This window comes from Saimiri boliviensis, chromosome 7 (assembly GCF_048565385.1).
Source record: "Saimiri boliviensis isolate mSaiBol1 chromosome 7, mSaiBol1.pri, whole genome shotgun sequence".
In the NCBI taxonomy this organism is placed as follows: Eukaryota; Metazoa; Chordata; class Mammalia; order Primates; family Cebidae; genus Saimiri; species Saimiri boliviensis.
The window spans coordinates 86,792,650-86,810,237 of NC_133455.1; the positions used below are offsets into that span (position 1 = coordinate 86,792,650).

The following is a 17,588-nucleotide window of genomic DNA, read 5'->3' on the forward strand; positions in this document are numbered from 1 at the left end:
TTTGAGTTCCTTCAAGAGAAAAGTCTAGGCATCCGGCTAGACTTTTAGACTTGAGAAGTAAATGAGCAACTTGATAAGCAAAAAAGGTAACAGCCACTTAAAACAATCACCAGGGAAGTCAGTCAGGAGATGTTTGGTTTCCTATACAAACTAAAGATAACATCTTAACAGACGTGCCAGAGTTGTTTTTCAGAACCTGGATCCCCATCTAATGGATCCTCCAGACTGTAGATATGAGAGAACTGAGGCAACTCTGAGCACACTGGCTATGGGGTACTCCTGCTCCATAGGAGCAGCTACAAAAAAAAAAAAAAAAAGGGAACTGAGGACTGAATTATCACCATTCTTTGTTTTATGTTTTGTTTTGTTTTAGAGGGAGTCTCCAGTCTTGCTCCCTTCCCAGGCTGGAGTGCAGTGGTGCAATCTTGGCTCACTCCAATCTCCACCTCCCAGGTTCAAGTGATTTCTCCTGACTGTGCCTCCTTTAGATTACAGGCGCCCGCCACCACACCTGGCTAGTTTTTGTATTTTCAGTAGAGATGAGGTTTCACCATGTTGGCCAGGCTGGTGTCAAACTCCTGACCTCAAGTGATCCTCCCGCCTCGGCCTCCCAAAGTGCTGGGATTACAGGCATGAGCCACCATGCCTGGCACCATTCTTTGTTTTAAATTTCTTTCTGAGAGGCCTGGAGGAAGTCTGCCATAGGCTAGACCTAACATTCCTTTCTGCTGATCCCATCTTTCTTTTTTTTCCTTTTTTTTGGAGACAGAATCTTGCCATGTTGCCCAGGCTGGTCTTGAAATCCTGGCCTCAATTTGCTCTCCTGCCTCAGCCTTTCAAAGTGCTGAGGTTACAGTCATGAGCACCATGCCTGGCCTGCTGATCCCATCTTTAGACAAATCTCCCCTGCCTTAATCAGTGTGCAAATCAGAAAATCTTTGGATTTACCTATAGCCTGTAAGCCCCCACTTCAAGATATCCCACCTTTTTAGACCAAACCAGTATACGGCTTCCGTGTGCTGATTTATGCCTTTGCCTGTAACGTCTGCTTTGCCACCTAACATGTAAGCCATTGGGGAGTTGAGGTCTTAATCATGAGCTCCTGATTCTGTTTGCTTGTTGCCCCGTAAATAAACACCCTCCTTTCTCCCACTGTAAAATCCCAGTGTGGGTGAGAGACTTTGCTGCATTGGGTGAAAGACCCCAGTTTGGTTTAGTAACAATAGCCTTCAATCCTCTACACACCCCGTGCTGAACCCCTTCCAGTGCTCCTCACTTTCACATTTCCATATGCTCTACTGCACTACTTCCTCTGCATGGAACACTCTCCTTCCAACGCCCTCCTATTATGGACTGAATTGTGTCCCTAAAATTCCTGTGTTGAAATCCTAACCCACGATGTGACCGTATTTGGACTAGGGCCTTTAAAGAGGTAATGAAACTTAAAGGAAGTGATGAGGGTGAGATCTTAATCCATAGGCCTGTTGTCCTTATAAGAAGAGGAAAAGAAACCAGAGATAGCACCTTTGTCCACACAGAGGAAAGGCCCAGTGAGGACACAGGGAGGAGGTAGCCATCTACAACGCAGGAGCAGAGGTCTTACCAGAAATCAGCTCTGTGGGCACCCTCATCTTGGCCTTCTAGACTCTGGAACAGTGAGAAAATAAACACCTGTGGCTGAAGCTGCCTAGTCTGTAACATTCTATTATGGCAGCCCTAGCCACAGGATAGAATGCAGTCCTAAAACCCTACAAATCCGCTATTCAAGCTGGCCCAGCAAACTGTTTTCTCTAGTCTTGTTTTACATCCTTGAAAGCTAGACCTTGTAACCATGTGGATGTACTTTCTTCTGCCATCCAGAGGGTGTGAATCTTGAGGTTCCTGTCAGTCCTAAAAATTATCTTGAGCAGTTAAAGCCTTTGCAAGCTCAAAATTGGCTGCTCTAGGCTCCTTTTCAGAGGAGCAATGGAGACTGTGCAGTGCTGCAGCTCAGAAGCTAAGGCTTTGCTATTTCACAGTGGTGGCCCGGGTTTAATTACTAGCTTTGGGAATAAGTCCTTTCTGGTTTGATATCTATGTGACCTTTGCCATTTATTAATCCTCTTCCCCTCCATGAACAACTTCTGACTCCCTGTCTTGAATTTTCCTTTCTCTGAGCTGTGTTTGGAGGTTCTAGATCTAGTAAAAAACACTTACCACCTCTTTGAAAATACCTCCCACACCTGTGGTTAAAGCATAACCTTAGTTAAGGCTTATTGGTTTCACCTGGGAGGTTACTTTTGGGAAGGTTCAAAAGCCAGAAATATTAGCTGTTTGTCCCGGCTAGAGTCTGGTAATGAGATATTTAATTAAAAGTCAGCTTAATTAAAAGTAGAGACATATATAAACAAATGTGAGTCCATGTTTTTTTTGCAAAGCAACAAGTAAGCCCGCTAATGAAACCCACAATAGGAAGAAGCCTTTAAAAAGATAAAGCTGGCTGAGCACGGTGGCTCACGCCGGTTATCCCAGCACTTGGGGAGGCCGAGGTGGGTAGATAACCTGAGGTCAGGAGTTCGAGACCAGCCTGGCCAACATCGTGAAACCCCATTTATGCTAAAACAAAAATTATCTGGGCATGGTGGCATATGCCTATAATCCCAGCTACTTGGGAGGCTGAGGCAGAAGAATCGCTTGAACATTGACTTGCATGTGTTTAATAGTTTATAATTTGTTTCACTTTGCTCCTACTTTTGTGCTTTTCTGTGCAGTTACATTTCTTCTCAGTGCTAAATCATAGGTTTTTTAGACATTTAACATGGCACAGTCAACATGTGTCACCAATGACCGTAGCCATTGGAAGTATCATTAGTATCAATAGCTAAGGCCACATGTGGCAATGACAGCTTAGCTGGGAGACGGAGGTGGCAGTGAGCCGAGATTGCACTACTGCACTCCAGCCTGGGCAACAGAGCAAGACTCCATCTGAGGGTTGGGTTGGGGGGCGTGGGGATAGAGCTGTAAAACAATTGTTACAAAGTTAACATGCAAAAATAAAAATACCTATCACTAGCGAAGCAATCCAACTGATGGCAGGAGAAATGGCAGATTCCCTCAGAAAACATATACCTCAAAGAAAAAAGGGGCTAGTATAACTAACTCATGAATTACTCAGGATGATCACGAACGTACTGTGTTGCAGTTTGAGTCTCCATCTTAGTGTATAAAATAATGGTACAACTGTAATTTATGACATTCTGTATTAAATTCAGTATGGTACATATGTACAACAGACACAACAGATACCCCACATCTAGAAAAATGGGGGAAAAAAATAGGGGTATATCCGTATGTACCAAGATGAAAGGATCTCCAAGACAATTTTTAAGTGTAAAAAACAATGCAAACAAAATTGTTCATAGTATCACCACTATTTTTTTAAAAAGGAAAGTACAGATAGAGAGCCCAGAAATGTTATTCATCTATGGAAACTTGACAGATGAACAGCTGGCACTGTAACCAGTGAGGAAAGGAAAGACCACTCAATAAATGGTGTTGGGACAACTTGGTCTCCGTATAGGAAAAAAAAGGAATTGAATCCGTTATTTGATACAAAATTCACTTTCATATGGATTTCATTTAAATTAAAAGAAAGCAAAACTTTAAAAGAATGTTCTTAGAGTAAGAATTCCCTTAACCTGTATGACCTTGGAGTAACAAACTTTAAAACACATAAATTAAAAAACAAAGAAAACTTTACATTAAAATTAAGTACTCGTAAGGCTGGTTGCCTCACCGGGAGTTCGAACACGCCCATCTCCCTCCCTGCTTGAAAATTATGTTATCAGAATATGCCCATTATCTAGCTCCGCCTTGGAAATCCCCTCTGCACTTGGCACCTAACCCCACCCTTGGAAATGCCCTCTGCACTCAGCACTTAGCCAGCTCACCGGAAATCCCACCTACCTACCAATAGCAGCTAACCCCGTCCACATCCTATTTCTCCAAATCCAATCGAACGCCTTCACTCCCTATAAAACCCCACTTCTAAGAGGATTCAGGTGCGACTTCCCTGGCCCCTCTCCCCGGGACCACAGAACCTCGCCCAGGAGCTGAATAAATTGGCATCTAATTTTCTTGTGCTGGCCTCAGTTTCCTCGTTTTTAACTCGGCAATAAACCTACAGAGAATAAACTTTACAGTACTCTGTTCATCAAAAGGTATCAGAAAGTGACAAAGCAAGACAGACACAAAAGCTAGCCACAGACTGGGAAACTATTTGTAGTACATTTATCCAACATAGGATTTGGCACAGATTAAGAAGTTATTTGTGATACATATACTAGACAAAGGATTTATAACTAGAATATACAAAGATGCAAAAAATTAAAAAGACAAAAGACTTGCAAAGGCACTTCACAAAAGGACTTCTGTAGCTAGTAAACATATGAAAAGGTACTCAACATAATTTATCCTCAGGGAAATAAACTAAACCACAAATAACATAAGACTGTTTATCAGACTGAGGAAAATTAGTAAGACAGTATCAGTATTGGCAAGGAAATGAAGCAAATACATATACCACTGATGGGAAAGTAACATATATAAGCACTTTGGGAGTTTAGCAGTGAGGCAGCCAGGTGGGAAGGGGTCCCCAGAGAAACTCCAACTGGCCTGTGTACTGGGAGGAGTACGTACTGGGATAGAGCCACACAAGTTCACACCCTTTGCAGCAGGGAGGAGCCTGGCCCTTCCTCTTCTTGGGTGGTACCTGGGATTCAATCTGCGAGGTGGGACGCACACTAGCAGGACCCTGGCTTTGTGCCAGGGAGGGTCCCTGTTTCCCTTTTTTCCCAATAAATTCCATTATTCTCACCTTTCAAATTGTCTGTGAAACGAATTTTTTGTGGCCATGTGTTTGACAAGGACCCTGTCTTTAGCTGAACTAAGAACAAAGTCCTACAACAGCAGTATCTACTAAAGCTTAACATACATAAACCCTGTGACCCAGCAATTCAACTCCTAGGTAGATACCAAAGAGAAGCAAGTCCATATGTCTGCCAAAATGTCCGTCTGTAGTAGAAAAGAATGCCACAACAAATGTAAGATGGAGGGACGTAAAAGAGGAACTGTTAGAACCCCCAACATGGTGGACTGTACTGGAGAGGGAAGGGAAGCAAAGGAGCAAGGTACACAAAGGGTTTCAATTGTACCCGTCATGCTCTCATCTTAACCATGTGCTGTGTCCATAGATTTTCATTTTTGTTATTTTATTTGAATTGTATGAGTATAGTTGTGTGTTTGTTTTAAAATTTTTGAGTAGTGGCAAACAGGGCAAAGAATCACTGCCAATTTTGTAAAAAAGAGAATGTACAAACACATGTAAGTGTGTGTGTATCAATATGTATTTCTTAAAGGGTATAAGAAAAGCTGGCAATAGGAATTGCTTGGAAGGAGGTGAATGGTAGAACCCTGGATTGGAATGAGAGTGTGAGAGTGAAAAGGAAACTTCCCATCTATTGTATACCTTTGGTTCTGTTTGAATTTTTTTTTTTTTTTTTTTTTTTTTGAGACAGAGTTTCACTCGTTACTCAGGCTGGAGTGCAATGGCGCGATCTCGGCTCACCGCAACCTCCGCCTCCTGGGTTCAGGCAATTCTCCTGCCTCAGCCTCCTGAGTAGCTGGGATTACAGGCATGCACCACCATGCCCAGCTAATGTTTTGTATTTTTAGTAGAGACGGGGTTTCACCATGTTAACTGGGTTGGTCTCGATCTCTTGACTTTGTGATCCACCCGCCTCAGCCTCCCAAAGTGCTGGGATTACAGGCTTGAGCCACCATGCCCGGCCCTGTTTGAATTTTTTACCAGATATTTTCTCCACCAAAATGAAAATGGATAGTCCTAAACTTAGAAGCATGGTAATTGAACTTGAGACTTAACTGCCTGCATGTACGTATGTATATGTGCATGTTATATGATACAGACACGTTATAAAATATACAACATATAAAATCCGGTTAAATACACCAAATATAGTTGAGGGCAAGAAAGCTGATAGCTCAGAAAAAAAAAATATAAAGATGAAAGGAGACATATTAGAATGAGATGGGAAAGAACTTAGTTGCCCCCATCAGAGCTATGTTTCCACTCCCACTTCTTCACAGCAGTGACCACCATCAATATGCACTCATTTAGTGGGTTTATATTATGGAAGTCTGACCCCCTGCCAGACACCAAGCTCTGTGAAAGCAAGAAGATAGATTTTACTCAGCACAGTATCCCTAGACCTAGCGCAGGTACTGACACATAAGAGATGTGGCAGGATGGAGGTTAGGAGCATACAGGCTCTTAATTCACCTCTTTGGACCTCACTTCCACAGCTCTAAAATACTGCAGCAGCACCTGCTCACAAGATTGTTATCAGGCTGGGTTCAGTGCCTATAATCCCAGCACTTTGAGAGGCCAAGGCGGGTGGATCACCTGAGGTCGGGAGTTCAAGACCAGCCTGGCCAACATGGTGAAACCCCATTTCTACTAAAAATACAAAAGTTAGTCGGGTGTGGTGGCACACACCTGTAGTCCCAGCTACTGGGGAGGCTGAGGCAGGAGAATTACTTGAACTCAGGAGGTGGAGATTGCAGTGAACCAAGATCATGCAGCTGTATTTCAGCCTGGGCAATAGAGCCAGTCTCTGTCTCACAAAAAAAAAAAAAAAAAAAAAAGATTGTTATCAGCCTGGCACATGAGGTCACTTCTAATGCCATAGAACAGTGATGAGAATAGACCGAATGCCAATTTCACCAAAAAGACCTAGTCCATCCCTGAAAAAAGCAGCAGTACCTTTTTGGGGTGGAAGTGTAAGATGGGACTGGGTTTTTTGCTGGGAAATGATCACTTTCAATAATTCCTTGGGTTGTATGATTTTCCAGCTGTTCACTGGAGCATTGTGTGAGGTAGCAGTTAGGGAACTGGGATACAATATGGAAGATGCCCTGCATCATGAACTATATAGCAGTTAGCAATGATGGACTCAATGTACGCATAGTAACCTGGATAGAAATAGAGCACACAGTGCTGGGGAAAAGAGAAGAAACACAATGAAATCTGTAGGACAAAGTCATTTATATAAATTAAAATTACGTATACAAAGTGATGAGATTTTAAAAAACACATACAAGCCAAAAGATTAATTTGATACATGAGAATGATTTCTAGTGGAGAGAGATGAAATGAGAGTGATGAATGAAGATAGAAGGGAATAAAACAAAGAGAGGGACCTTATATGCCCCATGATGGTAAGTACCATGAATGAGGAGCATAATTGATAAACTGGTGTACCAAAACTCCGAAGAGTAAAAAATGTCCCTTTTGACAAACTGAAATGAGTAAGAACAGCCTCAAGAGGGTACTCATTGGTAAGAGGGGCCAGATAATAATAAATTGATTATAGCAGGCAAAAACCAAGGCAAATAGGCTGTATCTCTAAAAACAGACTCAGTGTCTTAAGACACTAAAAAGGGAGCTGTTAATATAAAATATATTAAGAGTTATGCAAACAAAACTGAATTATTTTTATACACAAGATTATAACATATATGTATATGTATTTCACATAAGACTATGAAAAAGAACACAGTAAATGTATGGATAGTCATGGGAAAGATAGAGCAAGAAATTAAAAATAAATGTATGGACAGTACCCAACTTTCTGATTTGTAAATAGCTGCTGTGCTAACTAGTCTTTAAATCTTTCAGATTCTTCTGTTCATAGAAACTAATTGTAAAGGAAAAAGATGATTAGATGTACAAGCACAAATAGAGGCAGTGAATAAAGAAAATATTTTTCATGGGAATTGATATCATTACATGCTGAATTGTGTGCGCAATCTTAAGATTTAACAAGGTGATAAAAGGAAAAGAAAGGCATGTCTATGAAATGCACGTGTCCTTAAGCTCCCTGTGGAGTGAACCAGAAATAAAGGAGTGAACCATTTGAGACTGACAAATCTCATCTCCAGCCTTTCTTCTGCCCACTCACAAAATGGCAGCAGGATTTTAAAATAGGAGTTCTAATGAAAATTTCATAATGAAAGATTTCCCAGGAAGTTGTAAATGGGGAAACTACTTATGTGAGACGATTAAAATGTTGTTCTATAGTATTCAAATTGTATTGTGTGCATCCAAGGCTGGCATTAACTAAAGCAGACAGCTTCTCTCTAATTGAGCTCAACTCCAGTAATGTACTTATGGGCAATCTTAGTATAGGAGTATAATTTTACTGAGTATGAGGAGTTAACTTCTGTATTAGCCAAAGTCAGCTTGTCTTTGAGTACACTTGAAAAAGTCAGATCTGCGGATAGCTTGCAAATCTGTGGTGGACAGCCTGGGATCTGGTCACAGGTTGCTGGGTGGGCTAACTCCTGACAGGGCTATCTCTAGTATCAGATTCGACCCTTTTCAAAGACATTTATTCTCAGCTCTGATATAATTTAGTATTTTCTCACTCTACCACCTCCCAAATGGAGAGAGTGGGATGAACTGGGACTGAGATAGGCCTAAAAAGTAGAAGGCTAAGGGCAATGATCAAATGGAATTTCAGAACTTGTGGTTGCGAATATTTCTGCTATTGACTATGATCAAGGCATCTCTGCACTTACAGAATCCAAAGGAAATAAAGGTCTGGGTCTGTGTGTCCACCTGTGTTCATATCACTGTACCTGCATGGAGTTACTAAATAGGGTGAGGTTAAAATCAGCAAAATTTGGCTGCTTTGGAAGTAGTGTTGTTAGGTATCCAGTATTGAACACGACAGTCAGATAATTCTAATTTCTTGTCTAGTAAAGTAAAAATTTAGAAATCATTCATGTAAATGTTCTTTATTTAAATATTATGATCTCAGATTTTCTCTTAATTCCCAATTGATACATAATCAGCAGTAGTTTAGAGCACTCCAGCTTGTAGTTTCTCTTAGGTTTTTAACAACCCGTAAATAAATACTTTAGGAGATACTGATTAAAATACTACTATAATCCTTTTTTAAAATATGAGAAATATTTTGGTAATGTTAATGATTTTATTTTCTAAACTATTTTTTACAATACATTTATATAAAATAACATCCAATAAAGTACATGGATTTAAATATTTATTTGTGTACCACATTGATGTTATACATTCAGGTCGATTACTATCCCGTATTATGTATTTATGTATTACAGAATATCTCTTATCCAAAAAGCTTCAATCCAAAAAGCTTGAACTATCCCTTATCCAAAAAGCTTCTGACCAAAATTGTTCCTGATTTAGGATTTTTTTTTTTTTTTTTTTTGATTTTGGATTAATCTGCATTACACCTGCCAATTCAGCATCCCTAATCTGAAAATAGGAAATCTGAAATGTTCCAATGAGCATTTTCATTGAGTATCATGTCAGTGCTCAAAAAGTTTCAGATTTTGAAGTATTCTGAATTTCGGGGTTTTTTTTTCTTCAAATTTCTATGCAGTGGTAGCCTGGTATTTTTAATTGGCAATCCCTACTCACTGGTTATATATGAACAGTTAATTAAACATTTTCCAATAATATACATGTCTGTTTATTATCATTGTAAATCCATAAGGATTTCTGTAATAGACTTAATTATTTATCATGAAGAACTGCACAAAAACTTGGTATAACAAGTATGTATCTATGAAGATTATTAAAAATGAAGGGTCAGTTAATTATAAAGCATGTAAAGAGGCAGAGCTTGGCAAACATAATGAAATTCTTTAAGTCAGTATCAGAGCTGCTCCCCAATTATATGGCAGCTACTGAATCTTATTTAGTGTGAAAGGCAATAATTAATATCAGACTGTTGTACCATGGCCTAGGAAGTGAACTCAACACTGCCATTAGGATGAAGTTTAACTTCAGTGATATAAATATTTCCACTTTGGTGCCATTGAAAGTTCAGCTTTCAATGATTTAAAGCGCTAAAAATTACTGGCAGACATATATTTGATTCCTTAACAAGGTTTGGGATGGTGATTCTTTTAAAAGTGGTTATGAAATCTCTGGAGAGTTCGTTAAATGCAGAGTCTCTGATCCCGGCTCTACAAATTTAGAATTTGGGTCTGGCCTGGGGCCCAATATAAATGTGTCCATTGTAGAATCCTCAGTGTTCTATACACACAGTGACTACCATACCAGGGAATAGAGATCGGCTACAAGTGATCAACTTGTTGTTTATAAAACTTAATACACTACCCTAACATAGATTTATTCATTGAAAGAAATCAAAATATCTTTTGGACATAAGACCCAGTTAATCTAACCATGAAAAGGACATGAAAGGAAAACATAAAAGTCAGCCAAAAGCAAGACAGGACCAAAAAAAATTTTTTTAAATCACATAACTGACACAGTTAGGCTTATAGTTATTCTATGAAGACAATGACAGGACAGACCCATCATAAAAACAAGTAACATAAACAGACAAGCAAAAGCTAATCATCTCTGATGAAAGAATCCCAGTGAACCTGAAGCTACTGGCACCCGTCTTCCAGCCAGTACTTCACATATCAAACGTCACCACCATGAAAACCTAAGGCATGATTATTACCAACATGAATTGTGTAATATCTGTCCGGGGGAGAAATATTTAAATCCATGTACTTTATTGGATGTTATTTGTATCATGATCCTTTCTGAATCACAAGTGATGGCTTCTTCTGCCTACACTGCTAATTAGAAAATGATAGTTGATATAAAGATACCAAGCTAATATAAATAATGTTGATTCCCCAAATGGTATTCATTATTTTCTTCAATTCTTACCTTACAACTTAGGAAGCAGATTTTTTAAAATTATTGATTTTGAGGTCCAAAGTATGATCAAGTATATAAGTTGATAGAGTGTATGGTGAGAGAGAAACTTGGCAGGGCTTTTGTGGTAAGGTTCTTGAATGTGGGCAGGCACCAGAATCACTCTCCAGATCCACTCAGAGTCTCTGGGGATTGGATTCCACATGCGTATTTTAAATAACACCTCAGAAATTCCAATATAAAAAGTTAAGAACTCTCTAATAGTGAGAATGATCATGACTACAAGATGGACTCGACTTAAGATCTTGCCTAACTCTACATTATAGGATTCTGGCAATCTAAAGAATTTACTAAATCATGGAATTAGATATATACATGTTCCTCGACTTATGATGGGGTTCCACCTCAGTAAACTCATCATAAGTTGAAAATATCCTTAAGGTGAAAATGCATTTAATACAGCTAACCTACCAAACATCCATCATAGTTCTGCCTATCCTATCTTAAATGTGCTCAGAACAGTTACATTAACCTATGGTTGGGCAAAATCATCTAAAACTGTATTATTTTATAATAAGGTATTGAATATCTCATCTAATTTATTGAATACTAAGAGTAAAACAAAACAGGATGGTATGTGTACTCAAAGGTCAGTTTCTACTGAATTCATATTGCTTTCATACCATCACACAGTCAAAAAATCCTAAGTAGGACCATTGTAAGTTTGGGCCCAGCTTGTATTAGAAAACTAGATCAAGAGGAAGAGGAGAGAGATGTTAAAAAAAAAAAAAAAAGAAAAGAAAAAGAAAAAGAAAGAAAGAAAGAAGACTAGATCAATCTTTCATGAACATTGACACAAAAATTCTTAAAATATTAGCAAACTGAATACAGCAAGATAAAAAAATGGATAATTCACAATGATCAAGTAGGATTTCACAAAGTAAGGTTGATTTAATATCCAAAAATAAATTGATATAATTCATTCATTAATAATGTAATAAAGTACAAAGCCACATAGTGTGTCAAGAGATTCAAAAAAGTTGACAAAATCTAACATCCATTCATGACAAAAACTCTCAACAAACTAGGAATAGGAGTATCAGATCTTAGCCTGAAAAAGTATATCAAAATAACTGGAAGATAGTGCTTTGAGATCAGTAACAATGTTTCAACCAACTTTTAAAAAGTATTTCTTCCTATGATAAAGTTAAAAAAAAATTAAAGGAAAATTAAACACTGCATGTTCTCACTTATAAGTGGGAGCTAAACAATGAGAACATGTGGACACATGTGGGGGAGCAGCACACACTGGGGCCTGTTGGGAGGGGTGGGAGCAGAGTGAGCATCAGGAAGAATAGCTAATGGATGCTCAGCTTAATACCTAGGTGATGGGTTGCTCTGTGCAGCAAACCACCCTGGCACACATTTACCTATATAACAAACCTGCACATGTACCCTGAATCTTAAAAGTTGGAAAAAAAATAATTCAATTATCTTAAAATGTCGAAAAACTTACGGGAGTAGATGACTTTTTAAAATTGTCCCAATTCTTTAAAACTTGTCAGAGAGACGAAATTTATTATCTACATCCTTAGAAGGTTTGCTAAAGGCATCAAGCATACCAAAGAAAACACTTCGGCATTTATTCCAGAGCCCTATGTATCTCCCCACTTTTCCCATTCATACAGCCTGGTAGAAAACCTGGTAACCTCACAACACTTAGTAGAGAACAGAATGGCTAGACTATAGCAAAAGCACTCTCACTCTCTTATTCCACATATCTTCGTATGTTCCCACTCTCTTTACCTGCCAGCTACATTCCATCTCCTTCTGTCAATTATCCTTCGATATCACCCACTCTCAAAGGTCACAGCTGCCTACCAGATACCGGAGACAAGTGACAGGGTCTTCATATAAAATACTTGTCCACTCAAAAGGCCTTGGCCCCTCCAGGCATGCCTAATACATACTTTTGTTCACAAGGGAACCCAACAAAGAGACTGTGGCCCACCAGGAAATCATAAGGTCATTTTATTTAAACCTACCATCCCAGCTCTTCAATTTCCCTCCCTAACTTCCACCGTGAACTTTATTTTCACAATTTTTCTATGTGGGAAGGGGACCCTCCATTCCCGCTTCATACCAAGTAATCCTAAGACTTCAGGAAAATGAAAAGTAGCAACTCTCCCTCCCTGAAATTTTAAAACCATTTCTACCCGAGAGAAATGCAGCCACAATGGGAGACACTGCACTTGTAAACTGAGAAAATAATGACTAGTCTTAAGCAGGCAAGGCAAGCAGCACCATGTTTACTCATTTATGTGCTGTCTATGGCTGCTTTACTACTAAAATGGCAGAATTTAAGAATCCTTTCCAGTCAGGTGGCATGGCTCACCTCTGTAATTCCAGCACTTTTGGAGGCTGAAGTGGGAAGATTGCTAGAGGCCAGGAGTTTGAGACAAGTCTGGACAATAGAGTGAGACCTCATCTCTACAAAAAATTTAAAAATTAACTAAGCATGGTGGCACATGCCTGTAGTCCTAGCTACTTGGGAAGCTGAGGCAGGAGGATCACTTGAGTCCAGGAGGTCAAGGCTGCAGTCAGGTGTGATCACATCACTGCACCTCAGCTTAAGCAACAGAGCAAGACCTTGTCTCAAAAAAATAAATAAACAAAAATAATTTCCTACCTAAGGTCACAGAGATATTTTGTATTTCTTAATAAATGTCATAGTATTTTGTTGCATTTAAGTACATAATCCATTTATAATTGATTTTTGGGGTATGGTAAGAGGTAGGAATCTAATTTCTTAATGGAAACTGTAAGGCCACAAAGCCGAAAAATATTTACTGTCTGTCTCTTTACAGAAAATGTTTGCTACACCTAATCTTGACAATAAGAAGGAAAAAGTCATTAATGATACAACTGGAGGGCTACTGCGAACTACACGCTATAAGTTTCAAACAACAATAAACAATAACTTGCCCACCAAACTACTCCAAAATAAGGAATCGGTTTGTACCTCAGTTCCGATGAATGTAGGACGAATATACAGACTAGCAGATGTTGAATAAGGGACCCATTCTTGATCCAGTTTCACAAGCTGTTGAATACACTCTAAGAGTTCTTCTTTGTCAAATTCCTGAAAGAAGGAAAAACATAATAAATGACAAAATTTTCTCCCAGTGTGGCAATAATAAATGAACCTCACTGAAGCATTTAGACTTTAACTTTCTTTGTTAAAAAAGTAGTAATAATCCCAACACCAAGAAATAAGAAATGTTTGAGATGATGGATATCCTAATTATCCTAATTTTTATGTATTTCTTTCTTATTTTTCCTAATCATTACACATTCTATGCATGCATTAAAACATCACATGTAGCCGGGCGCGGTGGCTCAAGCCTGTAATCCCAGCACTTTGGGAGGCCGAGGCGGGTGGATCACGAGGTCGAGAGATCGAGACCATCCCGGTCAACATAGTGAAACCCTGTCTCTACTAAAAATACAAAAAATTAGCTGGGCATGGTGGCACGTGCCTGTAATCCCAGCTACTCAGGAGGCTGAGGCAGGAGAATTGCCTGAACCCAGGAGGCGGAGGTTGCGGTGAGCCGAGATCGTGCCATTGCACTCCAGCCTGGGTAACAAAAGCGAAACTCTGTCTCAAAAAAAAAAAAAAAATCACATGTACTTCATAAATATGGACAATTTATGGTACCAATTAAAAAACTTTTTCAAGTAATAATAAAACTAAACAATTTTTTTCTGTGATTTTTCCCTCCAAAAACTGTGACAGAATGAAGAGCTATCCATATGAGTTAAGAAATTAGATCCCTACCTCATACAATACCCCTAAATCAATTCTAATTGGATGATACAATTAAATGTGACAAAATACTAAGACTTTCATTAAAAAGTACAAAATATCTCTGTGACCTTAAGGTAGGAAAGGATTCTTAAGTAGCAGATGTAAAAGACAAATCATAAAGGAAAAAAATGGATAAAATGTGACTCTTTGAAACTTAAAGACTTCTCTTCTTCAAAAGATATGAAAGCAACAAACTGAGTGAAGTTATTGGTAGCATGATCAACAAAGGATTTTAACTGGTATATATATCTGGATATCACCAAAGTCAGTGAAGAGATAGATAACCCAATAGGAAAATGGGCAAAAGCAAAGAGCATTTTATTTCTGAAGGAAAAAAAAAATTGCATCTACTAGATGGGTGATACTTTGTAAAATAATTTAAATACTCTCTTCACTTGCAAGGCAAAGAAACATACTTTTAGAGATGTGATGGATTACCTAAGGTAGAAATGAGTAATAAGCATCTGAGTAAAGCTCATGATGTCCTAATTTGTCTATTTAAATTTTAACCTGTAGGGCCAGGCATGGTGGCTCACGCTTGTAATCACTTTAGGAGGCTGAGGCGGGCAGATCATGAGGTCAGGAGATCGAGACCATCCTGGCTAACAGAGTGAAACGCTGTCTCTACTAAAAAATACAAAAAATTAGCCAGGCGTGGTGGCAGGCGCCCGTAGTCCCAGCTATTCTGGAGGCTGAAGCAGGAGAATCACTTGAACCTGGGAGGTGGAGGTTGCAGTGAGCCGAGATTGTGCCACTGCTCTTAAGCCTGGGTGGCAGAGCAAGATTCCATCTCGAAATTTAAAAAAAAAAAAAAAAAAAATTTACCTGTAGCAGCAATCATAGTGTAGTATTGTCGAAATTTGGACTGCCAATCACATAGGTGAACTTTGTATCACTTGCCTCGGCCCCTGGTATTGCTATCTAGAGACAGAATTCAGTGAGAAGAGAACTTGACCAGGAATCAAAAAACCTGGCTCTAATTTCTTGCCCTGTCCTTTTGCTCTGTGTGACTTCAGACAAGTCATTTAATTTCTCTGGACTCAAGTTTTCTTCTCTGTACAAAGGCACTAATAAACTGTACAACAAATAACCTTCTTAGCAATGCCTTACTGCTCTGACTACACAGGTAAGGAATGTGAAACCACATAACACAGTTGGTAGCAAAATTGACATCTAACAAATATTACTCCCCTTTTCTTCTGGCCCCAGTTTAAAGATTTTTCCCAGTGATCTGGCTGTAGTGGGTAGAAGAGTAAACTGCGACCTAGTCCAAAGAATTTAGCTTAATTTCCCCTCTGCTTCTATATTACGGCCTCCAAAGGAGATGGGTGAAATGTGGGTTACAAAAATAGGCAAAGGAATGAAGAACACTTGAATTTAGCTGTCCTCAGGCTTCCTGAATGCACAGCTTGGGCTAAATCCCCTGAAGCTGGGTGTGGTGGCTCACACGTGTAATCTCACCATTTTGGGAGGTTGAGTCAGGCAGAACACTCCAGGATTGGAGACCAACCTGGCCAACATGGTAAAATCATGTCTCTACCAAAAATTTAAAAAAAAAAAAAAAATTAGCTGGGTGTGGTGGTATGCATCTGTAATCCCAACTACTTAGGAAGCTGAGGCACAAGAATCACTTGAACCCGGGAGGTTGTAGTGAGCCGAGATTGCGCCACTGTACTACAGCCCGGGTGACAGAGAAAGACTCTGTCTCAAAAAAAAAAAAAAAAACTAACTTACCTTAACAGTGATTTCTGCTCCATAACAAACGTTGTGACAGCCATCATTCAATAGCCATGAGAAACCATTTTGATATCTTTTTATCTCAGAACATTACTTAAGATAAAATATTAAAATAATTAAGTTACTGTATCTTGCTAGCATCTAAAGCAATTACGAAAATATCCCCAAAATACCTGTGCTGCATAGCATACTTTCCATTTTCTATATTAATTTCATGTGGTCTTGAACTTTTAGTTTGAGATACATTTTTCTTCCTTATTTTTTCAACTCATGCATATGAATCCCCTACAGACACTGATTTTTAAAAATTGTGGAATTGCCAAGTGATATTATTTTCTTGGGTTTTGGAGGTTTTTTTGGTTTTTTGTTTTTTGTTTTTGACAGAGTCTTGCTTTGTTGCCCAGGCTAGTGTACAGTGATGTGATGATCTCAGCTTACTGCAGCCTGCACTTCCCAGGTTCAAGCAATTCTCATGCCTTAGCCACCCAAGTAGCTGAAGCCACACATGTGTGCCACCAAACCCAGCTAATTTTTGTATTTTTTGCAGAGATAGGGTTTTACCATGTTAGCCAAGCTGGTCTCAAGTTCCTGGCTTCAAGTGATCTGCCCACCTCAGCCTCCCAAAGTGCTGGTATTACAGAGTGAACCATTGCACCCTGCCATTTTCTTGTATTTTTACCTAGCTGAAGTAGATCAGAAATAACATTAATGTTCATATGGTTTGTACTGAATATTTGTCTAACTATTCAGAAATGATTTATTTGGTGGTCAACACTGTGACCCATTACATTAAAAGAAACACAAAACAAACTCCTACATGTACATACCGGCAGGGTTGCCCTCACAGCAGATCGACACATTCTATCCATGTTGAGGTTTGGCCGAAACAGTCGAATTTTATTATCTACTCCTCGAAATGCCTTCAATCCTTCAAATAACTGGAGATAAAAGGGAAAAAAAATCTTAGAGGGTAACTAAAAGAAAACAACCCCCGTGTTCAATCGACTGACTTTCCTATGGCCGCTCATCTTATTCATTTCGTAAAGTTGTTGATATTGACCTTAACTTGAGATCGGTTAAATCCAGGAAAGCTAACAGTTGACAGGACTAGTAAAAACAATGTGGGGGTGGCGGGGGGAGTTATTTTATCATCAGAATTTGGTAGGAATTCCGAATTCTTCATGGCTTAGCAGGAGTCAC

At 39.1% G+C, this 17,588-nt stretch overlaps 1 protein-coding gene across 6 annotated transcripts in view; it reads right to left on the reverse strand.

Annotated features, from left to right (window-relative positions):
• The window catches only part of BCAT1 (branched chain amino acid transaminase 1), a 113,799-nt gene that overhangs the window by 42,929 nt on the left and 53,282 nt on the right, over positions 1-17,588 (reverse strand). For all 6 annotated transcript variants that reach the window (XM_010337313.3, XM_003926578.4, XM_074402924.1 and 3 more), the window contains exons 4-5: positions 17,216-17,326; positions 13,806-13,925 (exon numbers count right to left, since the gene is read on the reverse strand). In XM_010337313.3, coding sequence (XP_010335615.1) covers positions 13,806-13,925; positions 17,216-17,326 — 231 coding nt within the window. The remainder of the gene's footprint in view (positions 1-13,805; positions 13,926-17,215; positions 17,327-17,588) is intronic.